The sequence below is a fragment of the Chlamydomonas reinhardtii genome, chromosome 8 (assembly GCF_000002595.2).
Source record: "Chlamydomonas reinhardtii strain CC-503 cw92 mt+ chromosome 8, whole genome shotgun sequence".
Classification (NCBI taxonomy): Eukaryota; Viridiplantae; Chlorophyta; class Chlorophyceae; order Chlamydomonadales; family Chlamydomonadaceae; genus Chlamydomonas; species Chlamydomonas reinhardtii.
The window spans coordinates 3731728-3748007 of record NC_057011.1 but is presented as its reverse complement, the minus strand read 5'-3'; the positions used below and the strand labels follow the sequence as shown (position 1 = coordinate 3748007).

At 64.5% G+C, this 16280-nt stretch overlaps 3 protein-coding genes across 3 annotated transcripts in view; 1 reads left to right on the top strand and 2 right to left on the bottom strand.

The window, feature by feature from the left end:
- The window catches only part of CHLRE_08g377200v5 (uncharacterized protein), a 20712-nt gene extending 13277 nt beyond the window's left edge, over positions 1-7435 (bottom strand). The window contains exons 1-13 of the mRNA XM_043065195.1: positions 7223-7435; positions 5650-6555; positions 4882-5061; positions 4389-4483; positions 3806-3900; positions 3263-3481; positions 2692-2846; positions 2387-2449; positions 2046-2121; positions 1421-1562; positions 1018-1127; positions 365-523; positions 9-77 (exon numbers count right to left, since the gene is read on the bottom strand). Of these exons, the coding sequence (XP_042922196.1) occupies positions 9-77; positions 365-523; positions 1018-1127; positions 1421-1562; positions 2046-2121; positions 2387-2449; positions 2692-2846; positions 3263-3481; positions 3806-3900; positions 4389-4483; positions 4882-5061; positions 5650-6479 (2193 nt within the window). The 5' untranslated portion in view covers positions 6480-6555; positions 7223-7435. The remainder of the gene's footprint in view (positions 1-8; positions 78-364; positions 524-1017; positions 1128-1420; positions 1563-2045; positions 2122-2386; positions 2450-2691; positions 2847-3262; positions 3482-3805; positions 3901-4388; positions 4484-4881; positions 5062-5649; positions 6556-7222) is intronic.
- A 308-nt stretch (positions 7436-7743) lies between these two features.
- Positions 7744-15395, bottom strand: CHLRE_08g377150v5 (uncharacterized protein). Its single transcript, XM_043065194.1, has 15 exons — positions 15129-15395; positions 14793-14870; positions 14390-14473; positions 13834-13898; positions 13413-13536; positions 13112-13136; positions 12730-12814; positions 12336-12427; positions 11790-11854; positions 11169-11238; positions 10612-10681; positions 10035-10177; positions 9569-9651; positions 8878-9021; positions 7744-8653 (listed from the first exon to the last, which is right to left on the bottom strand). The coding sequence occupies exons 1-15, from the start codon at positions 15303-15305 to the stop codon at positions 8585-8587; spliced, it is 1374 nt and encodes a 457-aa protein (XP_042922195.1). The 5' UTR covers positions 15306-15395; the 3' UTR covers positions 7744-8584.
- A 100-nt stretch (positions 15396-15495) lies between these two features.
- The window catches only part of CHLRE_08g377100v5 (uncharacterized protein), a 3926-nt gene continuing 3141 nt past the window's right edge, over positions 15496-16280 (top strand). The window contains exons 1-2 of the mRNA XM_043065193.1: positions 15496-15859; positions 16192-16245. Coding sequence (XP_042922194.1) covers positions 15554-15859; positions 16192-16245 — 360 coding nt within the window. The 5' untranslated portion in view covers positions 15496-15553. The remainder of the gene's footprint in view (positions 15860-16191; positions 16246-16280) is intronic.

Here is a 16280-nt window from a genome sequence, read left to right as displayed (position 1 = left end):
CCGGCGGCTCCGGCGGCCCGCTTGAGCTGCTTGTTGCCGCTGTGCGGCTGCACGAACAACTCGTACTCCAGGATAATCTGTGCAGAGGTGCAGAGTTGTTGGGTGCCATTTGTTGTTGCGCCAGGGTACGATGCAATTTCGCCAGAACAATGCAAACCCCAGCTCGCTTTTCTCCATCCGCCCGATCTGCTCGGTCCCTGCTCGGTCTCTGCTCGGTCCCTGCTCGGTCTCTGCTCAGTCTGCTCGGCGCTAAACCAACCCCACCCCAATCCCCAAACCCCTGTGCTCCGCTCGTTTTCGTGGCTTTGGTTTAGTTTGGGCTGGTATTTACAACTCTGTCGGCCCCCGCAAAGCTCCCTCTCACCGCTCGCGCCTCGGCGTTGCCGGCCAGCGACACCACATTGAGCTGCGGCGCCCAGGCCGCGAACTCGCGCTCCCAGTTGCGCATGGTGCTCAGCGGCACCACCACCAGGTGCGGCAGCTCGCAGCACTCGGCGTGCAGCGCGGCCAGGAAGGCGATGGTCTGGAGGGAGGAGGAGGCGGGCGGGGGCGGGGGCGGCAGGGGGGAAGGGGGGAGGGGAGGCAGGGGGGGAGGTAAGGCAGGGGGGAGAGAAGGCAGGGGGGAGAGAAGGCAGGGGGGAGAGAAGGCAGGGGGGAGAGAAGGCAGGGGGGAAGGGAAGGAGGGGCAGCATCAGAAGCAGCGGTGTGGGCAGGGTCGTGTGGGTGGCGTGGGGTGTGGGTGAGGGAGGTCGCCGCTTTGCGGCAGTCTGTTGTCTCTCGAATGTAGAGCCGCGACTGCCCGCGTCATGATAACTTGTAGCGGTAGCCGCTCCCCTGGACTACACAGTCCTTCCATCACAGCGCACACACATACAAACATATACAGACGCACACACACGTGAAGGAGCGAACACACACACGCGCACACACACACACACACACACACACACACAACCCACACACACACGCCCACCCCCACACACACATGCCCCCCCCAAACACACACGCCCTCCCCACCTGCACGGTCTTGCCCAGCCCCATCTCGTCCGCCAGTATGACCGCCTCGCGGGCGCACCACTTGTGGAACAGCCAGTTGAGGCCCTCCAGCTGGTAGGGGTGCAGCGAGCCTGGTTGGGGGGGGGGCGGGGAGAGGGGGGTGCCGTTCATGCGGTTTGTATCAAACATGGAAGTACCGGCGGGGCTGGAAATTCCACCACAAGTACGTAGGTAGGGGGTTGCATGCCCGAGCCTAGCGTGATAACTGGGGTAGGAGGGGTTAGTTTCGCGGCGCGCATAAGCACTGCTCAGATTCCAGGCATCAGGCATGACGTTGGTTACAGATCACGGCGGTGTAAAAATGACCACACGATTTCGCACAACGCGGCCTCGGCCCCGGCCTCTTTCGAGCGCACGCACGCACCCGCGGCGGGGCTGAGGAAGTCGGGCGTGGCGTGCCACTTGCGGCTGCCCTGCCCCTGCACCTGCACCTCGCCCCCGGGGGCTTCTGTGGAGGCGGCGGCGGCGGCGGCGGCGGCAGCGTCGTCGGCAGCGCCGGTGTCCTCCTGCGGGGGAGGCCGAGGCGGGGGGGGGGATTGCAAGGATTGGTAGGGGGGAGGCAAAGATGGTTGGAAACGCGGTACAGCGGGGGAGGGTTACATTCATGACTAGTTAAGGATGTGGTAGACGGTAGACCATGGGGGGGGGAAAGGTGGGAGCCCCGAGGGAGGCCAAGGCGAGGGAGGCGGAGGCGCATAGCCCGGTTTTAACTCGGAAGCTGTAGCTGGGCGTTGTAGTTAGCGTGCATGGGTGTACTCGCCCACATCCGTACGGCAATGGTTGATCATGCAGCTCGTCGCCGCCTCCATAGGACCCGCCCGCCACCACCACCGCCACCCGCCACAACTGCCGCACACGTCCACGGATACTTCGCACGAGACGCTCACAACCCCACCCACCCACCCGCTCCCCGCTCCCTGCCTCCGCTCTCGCGCCTGCACGCTTACGCTCCTATTTCCGTTCATGCGTTCCCGCACTCCCGCTCTCACCACTCGGGCCTTCTTGCGCGCCGGCCCCGCCGCAGCCGCCGCTGCCTTGCGAGCGCGCGCGTCCTCAATCACCGACCTGACATCAGGAAAGAGGCACCGCAGCGCACAATGCAGGGCGAGCAAAGCGTGTTGCGAGATGTAAAGGTTTGGCGATTACACCATATCAAGGAGCATTCCCATCGTGAACGCGCAGCTATGTACTGCTCTGCATCGCCTCTGTCTCTAGAACACACGTACACACACCCGTTCCCTTGCCTTGTCACACACACACACACACACACACACACGCATACAAACACGTATAAACACGCATATGCACACCGACTAACACACACGCGCACCTGGACTCTCGGAATCGCCGGATGGCGTCCTCATATCCGGCAATGTCGCTCTCCTGCTCCCAGCTGCAGCACAGACGGGGCGAGGGGGAGACGCACACACTCAACGAAGAAGCGAGCGTAACAAGCAACTGCCACGTTTGGCACATGGCACATTCCTTCCCATTTCCCAGCGCTGTACAACATTCCACTTGCACGGCCGGCTACCTCCCATTAACCCACCCCCAGTGTATCCTGTACCGCTCTTCCAAACATCCCTGCAAACCCCCATTCCCACTTCCCAACCCCGACTGTGTGTCCTGACTCACGTGCACTGCTCGTAACCCAGCTCGCGCCACTTGACCAGGTACTCCATGGGCATGTGACCTCCACTGCCGCCGCCCAACCCGGATCCGGATCCACCGTCGCCGGCCGGCGAGCCGCCGGCGCTGGTCCCGGCGGCCTTCCTGGCTCCGTGCTTCTTCTGCGGCGGCGGCGGCAGCATGAGGGGACGTCGGAAAGCAGCAGCCATTGCGCCTTTGCCCATCGCACCCGCAGTGCCCCTGAGGGCTCCATCCCGTCACCGACCACCGCAAGTACCCAACCACCCAACCACCCAACCACTCGTGCACCCGTGCACCCTACAAACAACCCCATCTTCCAACCCCAACCAAAGCCATGTCTGCTAACGCTCCCTCCCTTGCCCCTCCCTTGACCTTCCCTCCCTTCCCCCAACCACCTATTAAACTTCCCTCATCTGAATCAACTATGCGCGCTTCCCCTCGCCCTGGGTTCGTTTTACTTCGGGCTGGTATCTCCATATTCCCTCCCTTTCCCCTCCCCTCCTCTGCCCCTTCACCTTCCCTCCTTTCCTCCCCCCCCCCCCCATTTTTCACCCACCTCCCCGCCGCCCGCCGCCACGGGCTGCTCCGCCAGCACCCGCTCCACCTCCTGCCAGGCCGCATGCACCCCGTGAACCACCTCGCCCGCCTCCTCAGCCTCGCGCAGGTCGGCGGCGGCGGCCGTGTCGCCACCGCCGCCGCCGCCGCCGCCCGCCAGCAGGCCCGCCTCGCGGGCGCGCCAAAAGCGCTGCACCTTCTGCTTGATGGCCGGAAACATCTGCGGGCGGGAAGGGGGGTTACATTCATGATTAGTTACGAAGAAGCGGAGTTGTAGCCAGGCACACTGGTGGGGTGTGGGGATGGCCGTGCGTGATAGACGGATTGTTTGCGCGGCGACGATTGGGAACTTGCCGGGGTGGTTGGCGGGGCGGCTGGTGCAAGAGGGTTGAGTGCGTGTGTGCGTGTTGCAGGGCACGGCTGGCAGGCAACCGCGTCTGAGTTGGAATTGGAACTGCTAAACCCCCCACCCCCGTACACACACACGCCCCCGCAACCCCCACCCCAACCCATCAGCACCCCCTTCCCCCCCAAACCCCCCCACCTTGTACATCTTGGCGATGTCCTCCTCCGGCTCCCAGGTGCAGTGGATGTACGACTCACCCTTCCACTTGACGTGGAACTCGCGTCGCAGGGGGCCTGCGTGTGGGGTTACATTCATAATAATGTAAGAAGTGAAGGTGTCGCCAGGCACAGTAGTACAGCAGGCGCGTTGTGACGGATGTCCATGCGGAGGGGATACAAGCCATTCATGTGAAGAACGGAGTGGTTACATCAGAAGTTTGAACTGCCGACGTCCAGTGGGGGCGTGTGAGGACGTGTTCGTGTGTGGTGGTTATGTGGTAGTGGAGGCATGTGGTGGTGCGGGTGCGTGGAGGAGGCAGCAGCCAGGTGGGTTACTGCTGGACGAGGACACCCATGGACAGGGCCAGGAACAGGGACAGGGCCAGGGCCAGGGAGGCGCACGGCCAGGGGACAGCAGTTGCGAGCGGCCTCCGAGAGCCTTTGGGCAGCAGCTGCGGGGCAGCGCTGCAAGAGACGCGCAGCATTCATTCCTCGCTGCAAGAGGCGCTCTCGATCATGTTGCGTTTTCACGGCAACACGATGGAGCACGCATCCGCACCTACCTGTGGAATGGTGGTGGTGGTCGTGATGATGGTGATGGTGGTGGTGGTGGCGGCGGCGCTCAGTCGTCGGCTCATCGCCGGACAGAGGCACGTCCCTGTGAGAAGTGGCAAGGATGAGGATTTAGAAATCAAGGGCTAACCCGCAGCAGACCTGTTTGTCCTTTCCTTGGCTTCCCTTCCACAAGCATGAACCGAGGTGCCTCGCACACACGCGTTCTGTGCCCTCCTCACACCACGATCCTAGGTAATACACACACACACACACACACACACACACACACACACACACACACACACACACACACACACACACACACACACACACACACACACACATCCACACACGCATCCACACACGCATCCACACACACACACAGGTTCCCCCGGACCCCCCCCCCGCCTGCTGTTCTACTGTTCATGGCTACGCCTTCACTCCTCTAATAATCATGAATGTACCCCCTCCCATGAATATAACCCGGCCCCAACCGCCCACCTGTAGTCCAGCACCCGCTCAATGTCCTGGTAGGTGTACTTGTGTGCGCACTCGGGGCAGAACCAGTCGCCGGGCGGCAGGCGGCTCAGCGGCGGGTCCAGGCAGTACATGTGGTACACCGCCGTACAGCCCAGCGAGGAGGCGCCGTCGCAGCACAGCAGCTTCTCGATGTCGGCGTCGCTGCAGGGGGGAGGGGGCGTTGTGGTGTGTGTGAACGTGTGTGTGTGTGTTAAAGAACGAAACGAAAGCCCGCCCAGACGACGTGTGTGTGCGTGTGTGTGTGTGTGTGTGTGTGTGTGTGTGTGTGTGTGTGTGTGTGTGTGTGTGTGTGTGTTTATGTGGGTGGGTGCGGGTTTGTGACTGTGCGGGCGGACGGGCTCGTCGTGCCCACCGTGCCCACCGAGCGCGTGTGTGTGTAAACGGGTGCGGGTTGTGCGGTCGTCATGTCGCTGCTCACTGCTGCCCCCTGGTCGTGACCCTGACCCCGCTTCCCTTTCCACCCCAGGTCGCGCGTCCTGCCGCCCGCCCAGCCTCCACCCTCACCCCTGCCTGCTCCCTCCCTGTGCCCTCCTCGGGCAGCCTCCTTCCGTCAGCCTGTCGTTCCAAATCCCATTCCCTGACCCCCGCGCCCCTGTTCTCCTGCCCCCCGCCCCGGCCCCCGCCCGCCGCCCTCACCCCCCATCCCGGCCACCCGCACCCGCACCCGCACCCGCACCCGCCCCTGCCCCCGCCCCCGCCCCCGCACCCGCCGCCACGCCCTCGCCCCACCTGTTGCAGACCTTGCAGTGCGTGTCCCACCCGTCCTCGCCGTCCGGCGGCGCATCGCCCGCGCCGTCCTCATCATCGCTGTCCTCGCCGCCGCCCCTGCCCTTGCCCTTGCCCCGCCCGCTCCTGCTGCCGCCCTTGCCGCCCTTGCCGCCGCCACTCTTGCCGCCGCCGCCGCCACCGCGCCCGGGCCGCTCCTCCTTAGGCGCCGCCTCCTTGAACCCCTCCCGCTCCCAGTCGTACTCGATCTTGTTCTCGCGGTACTTCACCACCTTCTGTCGTACCGCGCGCCCCGGCCGGCCCGTCTCCGTGCCCGCCGCCACGGCCGCGGCAATGGCGGCGGCTGCCTCTGGACTCACGTCCGCCAGCGCCGGGTCCACCGACTTGCGCGCGCGGCTGCGGCTGGCGCCGCCGCCGCCGCCGCCGCCGCCGCCTGCGGCGGCGGCCGCCGGCGCGGCTGCGCCGCCGCCGGCCGCCCCCATGGACTTGCTGCGGCCCCGGCCGCGCGCCCGGCTACGACTGCGACTTGTACCGCCGGCGGCGGCGCCGCCGCCGCCATCCCCCGCATCGTCGCCCGCCGCGTCCTCGGCCTGCGCCGCCGCCTCCGCCGCCTCCGCCGCCTCGTCCGCGGCCTCGGCGCCGCCGGCGTCGAGCTGCGCCTCCGGCGCGGCGCCGGCCTCGTCATCCACCTCCGTTCCCTCCGTGTCCGGGGCGGCAGCCTCCTCGGCGTCCTCACCTACACTCATGGGACTGCCGCCGGCTTCCTCGCCAGCGGCCTCAGCTTCCTCCGCCTCCGAGTCGGGGCGAGCGCGCTTGCCCGCCCGGCCCGACATCGCGCTGTTCGGATCTGGCGCTGCTACGGCTACTCCGGGCCTTTCGGTTCCTGTCGTGGCTTTTTTAACCGGTGGCCTGTGCGAATGGGCCCAGCGGCGGCGGGGATGGGTTGTGGTGTGGGGCCTGAGCTCGGAAGTGAAGTGGTGCAAAGCGTGCATGCCAATCAGTAAGCATGGAGAAGATTGGCCGAGAAACAAGTGCGCTGTGTAGGCTGTAGCAATACTAGGCGTGGAGTCGCGTCGCAGGCCTCAAACTCGCAGATCCGACCCGTGTCGTACAGGTCCCCAGGTTGGACAGGCCGCATCTGCTCCCACCGAGCTCGGCGTGGCAAAGCCCACCAAATGAACTAAGCGTTCCGTGCGCCTCATGAGCTGCGCCTCTAGTTCTAAGTATGCATAGGCATCGGGTCTGCGCTGCGCGCCGGGGCCGCCAGCCGCAGCCCGGGCGCGGGAAGCAGGCCTGTGCTGACGCCGCGGTACTCGCCGGCCGTCAGGACTGCGAGCGGGGCGGCCTCGCGACCCCAGCCCTCACAAGACCCCAGCTCGCCAGGCCTTGCTGTAGTAGCACATGTGAGGCCCCGCCATGCCCCACGGCGGCGGCGCCGTTCGTCGGTGCCCGAGAACCGATCGTGGCAGGTGAAGAACGATGCGGTGCGGGGCAACACCCGCATATCCGCGGACGCACAACGCTTGGATTGACATGTGCCCTTGCATAGCTACAAGTTTCCCTCTTGATGCCTCACCTGGCTGGAGCGAAAGTGTTGCAAGGCACGATGTGCGCTGACCTTTCCGAGCAGTTGCCTTTCCCGTTTATCCCTTTGTTAGCTTCTTTGGTGTGAGTGAAGCACAACTTATGATTTGGCAAGTCGGAGCGACCGGGTTTGCCCGCGGACGCGAAGCCTAGACACTCTCGCCGCAACTATCGCGGCCCCAAGGTGCTTCTAGCAATATAGGGTACCGAGCACTACAAGTCAACGCGTCGCACGCTGCTGGCGAGCTCGCCCTTCCCTCGCGCACACAACTTGTACGACATGGCTCCAGGGGCAGTCCCGCCCTACCCCACCGCCCCCGCCGAGGGCGCTGGGCCTTGGCCGCCCCCGGCCGCCCCCGCGTAGCGCCGGTGCTGTGTGTGCCTTGGCTGATCTGGTGAAGCCGTGCAGGGCGCAGATTGCGGTTGGCCGTTGGGCTGCCGCCAGCGCGTGCGTGAGCGTTGGCACTTCGGCACGCGGGGGCAGATACGATACGCATGCGGGGTGTGAGTCAGCGGCACAAGATCTGGTTGCAAGTCTGCGTCTGGCTCTGCACCTCATGCGCCCACGGCCCACCAATGCATCCATAAGGCCCTATGCATGACCCCATCCTCTCTTCAACCCTCATATTTACATATTGCGATCTCACTACCACGGCGCGCTTTCCGCCCTCAAGTCCGCACAGGCTCTCGACATCTGCAAGCGAAGTTCCCTCCCACATACATCTGATCTGTCACTCATCCGAGCACTCGTCACTGACTCACTCACGCGCCGGCGCACCCTTGCTGTACAATGTGTGGTGCACCCCTGGTGGGTGTGCTGCCGTTGGCTACATCCCCGCCACAGCATTCCGGCATTCCATTCCGTTCCATACTTTGATTCCGTTCCACTACCTCACATGTGCACCTGCTCGGATGCCAGCAACCATGAGCCCCCAATCCCCTGCCAACAAAATCCGGGCAAAATCCACAGGGCAGAACTGACAGTGTCTTTGCAGTTGTCAAGCTGCATGCACACCCCTCGGAAACAACAGCTCGGACACGCCACTCCCGCGGCCCGGGCCTCCTGTCAAAACGCATGTGTGTGTTGCGTTTTTCCAAGCACGTCAATAGCATGCTTCCCGTGCACAGGCGTTGAACCGTTTACTATCACAGGATGGGCACCCAAAGCGCATGGAGCGCAACTTACAGCGTCAAACCACACGGAGCACATACTACGGAGCCCCAGCACCCCACAGGCTCGGCTGTACCCCACGCAAAGACATATACCGTATACACCCCAAACCCCTCTTCAGAAACATATACATTTCGAAACCCAAAACCCCTCTTCCCGCCTCTGTCTGCAAGGAGCGCCGCCTCAGATGGCGCCCTTGGCCCGCAGGCCCTCCAGCTCCGCGTCTGTGAGGCCCAGCTCCGTCTTGAGCACCTGGGGGCAGGGGGGAGGAGCGGCGGGGTGAAGGGCAGGCACGGGTTGGTGTTGTTATAATACTACATTGCTGGTATTGATCAGGGGGGGATCAGGGGGATCAGATTATTGCTGGTGTTGTTATGATATACATGGCTGCAAGAGCGGAGGTTACAGGCGGCGTTTTGTCGTTTATTTGACACACCCTCTCTCCCGCCCCATTCCCCGACCCCCCTCGGGCGAACCTGCTCGGTGTGCTCCCCCAGCTCGGGCCCCGCCCAGCGCGTGGCTCCCGGCGTGCCGCTGAGCACCGGCAGCAGTGCCGGCATGGTCACGGCCGCGCCGCCGGAGGGGGGCGCCGCGGTGTGGAACATGCCGCGCGCCTTGTACTGCGTCACGACAAGGAAGAGGCGGGGCGAGGGGAACGCAGTATGGAAACCCGTTGTACGGGAAATCAGGAAGGGGAATGAGCTGAAGGGCAGCCGCGCGAGCTGACGTGAGCTATCGGGCTGTGGGATGTGGGTGTGCCCGCTGCCCCCTCTGTGCGCTGCCCTGAGCCCCACCACCACGGTCAACGATACATCGTAGCCGCACCAGCAAATTTACAGCAGCTTAACAACGACGTGGAGGGTCATGCTGTCCTTGTCCTAGAAAGGCACGTGATGGGTTTGTGAACTAGTCCTTGCCCTTGCACCTCACCCCCCCCCCCCACACACACACACAAACAAAATCACACACGCACACACACAATGTTTGCCTTGTGCTCTTTAACACACACACACACACGCCCTCACTAGGTCACGACAGTCACGCGACGCTCGGTAGGTATCGGTAAGTAACTCCGGCGCCGCCGTTGGGCGGGCTTCCGTTTCGTCCTTGATACACGCCCTCACGCCCTCACGCGCGCACTCGCGACCCCGCGACCCCCGCGCGCACCTGCGGCTCCTGCATGATGGCCGCGGTGCTGAGGATGGGCCCCGCCGGCACCCGGGCCTGGTTCATAGCGGCCATCACCTCGTCTGGAGGCAGGGGGGGCGTGAGGCGCAGGGGAGGCGGCGGCGAGGAGCAGGCGCGAGGCGTGAGGCGTGAGGCGTGAGGAGGAAGCGGAGAGGAGGAAGCGGAGAGGAGAGAGGGGTTCAGGGCGTGTACATGGGTGTTTGGAAGGCGCCATCACACACACTCCCCACCCACCACCTTGCCCACCACAACGCTCTTACCCCAGCTCCACCGCCCCACCACCCATTGAACACCACCCCCACTCCACCGCCACGTCACCCCGCTGCTCACTCCCTCCCTCCCTCTCCTCCCCTCCTACCCCCCCCCCCTCCCTCCCTCGCCTCCCGCCCTCTCCTCTCCTCCGCTCCCTCGCCTCCCTCGCGCCTTCCTTCTCACGCCCGCTCACCCAGTGTGTGCTGGCTGCACCAGGCCGCGATGGCGCCCATGATCTCGCCCTCCGCCGCCACCCGGTGGCTGTTGGTGGCGTAGGAGGGGTTGTGCGACCCCATGTCCGGGCGCCCTATGGCGGACATCAGGCGCGTGTACACACTGCGGCGGGCCGTGGGGAGGGGCGGTTGGTTGGGGGAGGGGCGGGTGGTGGAGGCGGGGGTGGTTGGTGGAGGCGGGGGTGGTTGGGGGAGGGGCGGGTGGTGGAGGCGGGGGTGGTTGGGGGAGGGGCGGTTGGTGGCGGCAGTTGGTGGGGGGGGGGCGGTTTGGGGAGGGGTGGTTGGTGGAGGCGGGGGTGGTTTGCACCATTGCCAAAGACGAAGTTGGCGTCGACTCCCAATGAGAAGGTGGCACCGATTATGAATGGTGCGCATGCCAAACGCGCGAGTTGCCGTGGCACAACGGCACGACACACACACACACACACACACACACACACACACACACACACACACACACATGTGGCAAGTCTCCTCCATGTGCTGCCCAGCCTGCCCTCAGCCCACCCACCAGCCGCCCGCGCACCGGGCGCCCACCTGTCGCCGTTGCCGCCGATGACCACATACCGGTCGTCCTTGGTGTGGAAGGTGCCCGACGGCACCACGCCTGTAGACGAGAAAGATGGAACAGCAGCGCAACAACATAAAAGCACATCACTTCCATCAGCACATGCTGCTGCGCCGTTGATTTCCTAGTACATGCTACTGCGACAAGACACAAGCAACAGGTCCGCTTGGTTGGCGATGCAACCGGGTTGTGCCGCAGCACTGTGTGGGAAGCAGCAGGCAGGCAAGCCCGACACCCGCCGCATGCAGGCGCCCGCTCCTGCCCCTGCCCCTGCCCCTGCCCCTGCCCCTGCCCCTGCCCCTGCCCCTGCCCCTGCCCCTGCCCCTGCCCCTGCCCCTGCCCCTGCCCCTGCCCCTGCCCCTGCCCCTGCCCCTGCCCCTGCCCCTGCCCCTGCCCCTGCCCCTGCCCCTGCCCCTGCCCCTGCCCCTGCCCCTGCCCCTGCCCCTGCCCCTGCCCCTGCCCCTGCCCCTGCCCCTGCCCCTGCCCGCTCACACGCTGCCCCCCACGTAGCACACACGGCACCCACCGCTGATGGTGCTGCCGCTGGGCTGGCGGTCCTCGCCCGCCATGGCCACCTCCGCCACACAGCTCTCCAGCTGAGAGGCACACAGCAGCACACAGGGGGGGGGGGGGGCGGACGCTTGTGAACACATGCACGTGTCATCTCCGCGCCACTCCTTAATCCCCCCAGCCATCGAACGTCCCAGCATCGCGCCCTGACCCGCGGCCCGCACACACCTGCACTGTTACGGCCCATACGGCCAAGTGCGTGCCTGTGCCTGAACCAGACCCAGACAGACACCCTGGAGAGCCCGGCCATTCCGCCCTAGCCCCGGGGCCTCTTGGCTCCGAGCCGAGACACGGCGCTCTGAAATTGAGTCACCCCCCACGCGCTGCGACCGCTCGTACAATCACCGGTATCTAGTCGGTACAACGCTGTGTCGATTCAACATCGCCATGTTTAACCACTTGATGTCTGCAACCGCCACACGCACGTCCTCCCACACAGGCCTTCCCCCGTGTCGAGTGTTGCTCCGTTGTAAGAGCATAGGCCACGCTCTCCTCCTCTTTGCACTGGGTTTGGTTTACTTTGGGCTGGTACTTACAACCTCCCCGCCCCATCCACACACGCGCGCCCGCCCCTCACCATGTTGAACACGCTCTCGCTGATGGCTGCATCCACCACCTGCCCGCCCACAGCCGCCGATGCACCTGCGATATCACACACACACACACACATAATCTACTTGTGCTCGTCAACACATAACGTACTTGTGCTCTTCAACACATAACGTACTTGTGCCCTTCAACACATAACGTATGCCGCAGGAAGCACATGTGCCCTTCCACACATAACGTACGCCGCAGGAAGCACATGAGACCCGATTAGCACCAGCAAGAAGGGCGGAGGCCATGCGGCAAGAGGCGCCGAGGCCATGCAGGCGCCGTGATGCGCTGTGATGCAGCGGTGCCCTCAGGCGCAGCGGGATTAGCGCGCAGGTTGAGGCTCGCAACACGCTGCATGACGTGCCGTGTTGCTCGCAGTTCACGCGTCGCTCCTTGCTTACGACCACGCGCACGCACATGTCCACAACATCTCTTCATCCGGCGCCAGCCCCAGCACACACACGCCCATGCCCACGCCCCAACACACACCCCAGCACGCATCCCAGCACACACCCTAGACACGCACCCGGCTGCTGCTGCTGCCGGAGCTTGTTGCGGTGCAGCAGCGCCATCACCGCCCCGAAGGCGCCGTGCAGGCCAGCCAGCGTGTCGCCCAGGCTGCGCGTGTGTGTTTTGATTGTGTCAATGGGTGTAAGCGCTTGCTCTTGAAATATGCCCATGCTCGTGAAACAGGAAAGTACAATGGACGAGGTTGTGTGTGCTTGTGTGGTTGGTGCAGGGCGGGCAAGCATGGCGGTGATAAGGGGAAGCAGAGGAGGGCGGTTCCCAGCAACAGTGATCGCGACAGCAGAATCCCACGCGCATCCTCACACGCATCTTTGAATGGCCCGACTGCCTGACCGCCCGCTACTGGCTACCGCAGCTCCCAAGCAGCCCCTTAGCTCCCCAGCTCTCCTCACCTGATGTTTGGCCGCACCGGCGGCCTGTCGGGGTAGCCGTTGAGGTGCCGGAAGCCGCCGTACGCCTCACACACCGAGGCGTAGCCTGGGGGGGGGGGGCGGGGAAGGAGCGGCGGGAGCCCCCGCGGTGTGAGGGGTTGCAGGCAGCGCATGGGGGCAGTCAGCCACACCAGATTGCCCAAGGGCTGTCACGATCTATACCGCGTGGCCCCGACATACATGGTGGTTCATATCGTGTAACCGGCGACTTATCCCGTGTAAGCAGACATGTAATCAGGCATGCGTCGCGGGCTGCATACTACGGTGTACCAGGACTACACCGAGAGAGCCCAATAGATGGCGAGACCCTGGCGCCCCGACACTCCCGCACGTGGGCCCCCACCTGGGTCGGGCGCACGTGGCCCCGTCTGCATGCACGACATCGCAGCAGCAGCAGTCAAACGCAAGGGCGAGCATTTCGTCAGTGTCCCCTCGTGGAGCCCATGGGGCCCCGTGCGAACCCCAAGTTCTGCCTGTGCCGTACACATACCGTACTCGCCATCATCGCCATACTCCGCCCCCAAGCCCCTCCCCCCGGACTCCCTACACACACCTCATCCGCCCACCCTCTCCCGCACACACGCACAGGGCCGCCCCCCCCCGCACAGTCGCACCCACAGGGCCGCATCCCCCCCTCCCCCCACCTGTCCGTATCCGGAGATGCGCGTGTAGATGAGGTCCGGCCGCAGGTGCGCCGGCCCCAGCCCCCAGCCCTCCATCACGCCCGGCCGGAAGTTCTCAACCAACACATCCACGTTAGCGGACAGCCTGTGTGCGCGTGTGTGAGATGAGACACGTGTTATGACACATGGTAGTGGGATGTGGAGATTGGAATGAGAATCGGTCCCACCCCAGCCAGTCCTATACCCCGCATCCCGCTGCCCGTCTTCGCAATCCCACACGGAGCCCGAAACCTCCGACGGCCCGTTACCTCCCGGCCCATTGCGACAATTGGCCAATGGTTCCGGTCCCCCACACGCATGGACGGCTACCCCCATGAGCCCCGCCAACCCCCGCCCACCCTCTGGTCCCCCCTGCCCCCATGCCCTCCGGCCACCCGCTTACCGCTTGACCAGCTCGCGGCCCTCAGGCACGTTGAGGTTGATGGTCACACATTTGCGGTTGCGGCCCTGAGGCAGTGGCGGTGGCAGTGGCGGTGGCGTTGGATGATGACGGTAGATGTCAAGTGCCCAAAGCAGATCTGGTGCCTGGAACCCAGGACGCAGCCGCAGCCGCAGCCGCAGCGCTAACCATCAAGGACTCATGAAACCGCGGCTTCCACCGCCTCCACTCCATCACACCTGCTGGCACCAGCCGTCACGCACATCTCCAGCATACCGCCCTCACTCATGCAGGGTCCCAGCGTCTACGGCCCCTTCCCCCCCCCACGTCATTTGGTAACGACTTCGTCTGCAGGCTTCAGTGCATCCCGTACCGACTCTTTCCAACTACCGTATCTGTGCAACCCCCACGTGCCGGCCTGCTGCTCGGCCGGCACCGCTGTACCTGATGCGTCCTGTCCACCTGCATCCTCCCTGCACGTCCCTGCATTCCCGCCCGCCGCCCGTCTACCTGCATCCTCCCTGCCCGGCCCCCCCCGCCCCCCCCCCGCCCGGCTCACGTGGCAGCGCCACCACAGGGAGGTGCCGCTGGGGTCCAGGGTGCGCAGCGAACGCAGCGCGTCGCCCTTCTTGGGAGCCTCCACCTGGGAGGCAGGAGGAGCGGGGTGGGGGGAGCGGGGCGAGCGGGTGGGGGGTGGGGCGTGGGGATGGGTTTAGCTGTCGGATGGACAAGACGGAGACGGGGAAGGAGTGAGATTGAGGAAGGTGCGACCAGTGTGTCGTCTGGTTGGCGGTCGCCTCTGGCCCCTTCAGCAAGCAAGCCCACCCAATCACTCCAATACACACACGCGCACACGCACACGCACATGCACACGCACACGCACACGCACACGCACACGCACACGCACACGCACACGCACACGCACACGCACACGCACACGCACACCCAATGCACGCACAGACCTTGATGACATCGGCCCCGAAGTATGCCAGCAGGGCGCCGCAGAAGTTGCCCGCCACCACCTGACCCAGGTCCAGCACCTGGCGGTGGCGGTTGGGGGTTGTTGGGGGGTTGTTGAAATGGGGTCATTTAGTCATTCCCACCCCGCATGAACCGCAACACGTCCAGAGGCGCTGTTTGCACGCAAGGTATTGAGGCGTGGTGAGTTGAGGTGCCTAGATAGCGAATGGGCACGCCACGGACGAAGGGGAAGTGTCGATTACGCGGCAGACCGCCGGGCGCAACGATTCGAACCCCGACCGTCGAAGCCCCGCTACACACTCTGTACTCGTGCGCACCTTAACTCCGACCAGCGGGCCTTGCGCCGGTGGCAGCCCAGATGTCGCGTCGTTTTGCTCGGTTGAATATCCACGAGCCCACATGCTCGCGGGCGCGCGCTGCGCCCAGCCCGAGCGACACCCTGCCGCCGCTTGCAGCACCAACCGACCCATTGTAGAGCGATGCAACGAAGGCATGGCTGCCACTTCTATATAGAAAGTAGCGCTTGTGTAATCAAGAGTTTCGGAAGCGCGGCGCGGCGAGGCGACGAGGCACCGAGCCTCCATGCAGCGATCGACGTGTCAAACGCGCTTGCATCGGCGTGATAACATGCCAAATCCCGACATAAGTTATGTAAAGCGCTCCAAATAAAAATATCTTATTACCTGCGACACACTACACTCGCTTGCGCCGTCCGTCTTTGTGCAAAGTTTGATCAGCCAAAATGTCATCAGTTTCTCACGGGGCTCGCCGCGGCTGGCGTTCTATGCCAAGCGCTCTGGCAGCAGTTGCGAATCTCAAAGCGGCGCTGGATCAGCTCGCGACGGCAGGCGGCCCGCAGGCGGGACTGAGCAGCGTCGCGACACCATCATCCACGGAGTCACCCCTGAACTGGGTGTTCCTAGGCCCCCCCGGCGTTGGCAAGGGCACCTACGCGTCTCGCGTTGCCAAGGCGTTTGGCGTGCCCCACATCGCCACCGGCGACCTCATTCGCGCCGAGATCAAGTCTGGCAGCGATTTCGGCGCGCAGGTGGGGTTACTTGCTGCTGTAGGACCTCCGTGTGGCTTTGCTGGTCTTGGGTGCAAGGTCTTGGGTGGAAGTTGTGGCTAATGGGTTATACCAGAGTGTCTGCCACACATCACACGTTGGGGCAAGGGGACAGCCAGGGATATCTGAGGGCTTGGCGGCGTGGCGGGGCAGGGCTGTCTCGGTGTGCCCTAGGGCTAGGGCCTGCAGGCGGCGTCGGGTCATCGGTAGCGTCTGCCACGATTGCCTATGCTCTACCAATTCATTAACTAAGCACCAGTGTAACCCCCACAATGCCACCCCCACAATGGCCCCCCAAACTGGCCCTCGCACAGATGAAGAGCATCGTCAACTCGGGCAAGCTGCTGCCGGACGAGATGGTGCAGCAGGTGCGGGCGAGAGCGGGGCGGGGGCAGTGGCGGTG

Excerpts from the sequence above, each read along its gene's own strand:
- CHLRE_08g377150v5 (XM_043065194.1), bottom strand. The coding sequence starts at position 15,305 with ATGCCTTCGTTGCATCGCTCTACAATGGGTCGGTTGGTGCTGCAAGCG. Across the intron at positions 14,871-15,128 it reads GCCCGCTGGTCGGAGTTAAG|GTGCTGGACCTGGGTCAGGT; the intron begins GTGCGCACGAGT and ends CGCCACCGCCAG. Across the intron at positions 11,239-11,789 it reads GCGAGAGCGTGTTCAACATG|CTGGAGAGCTGTGTGGCGGA; the intron begins GTGAGGGGCGGG and ends TGTGCCTCTCAG.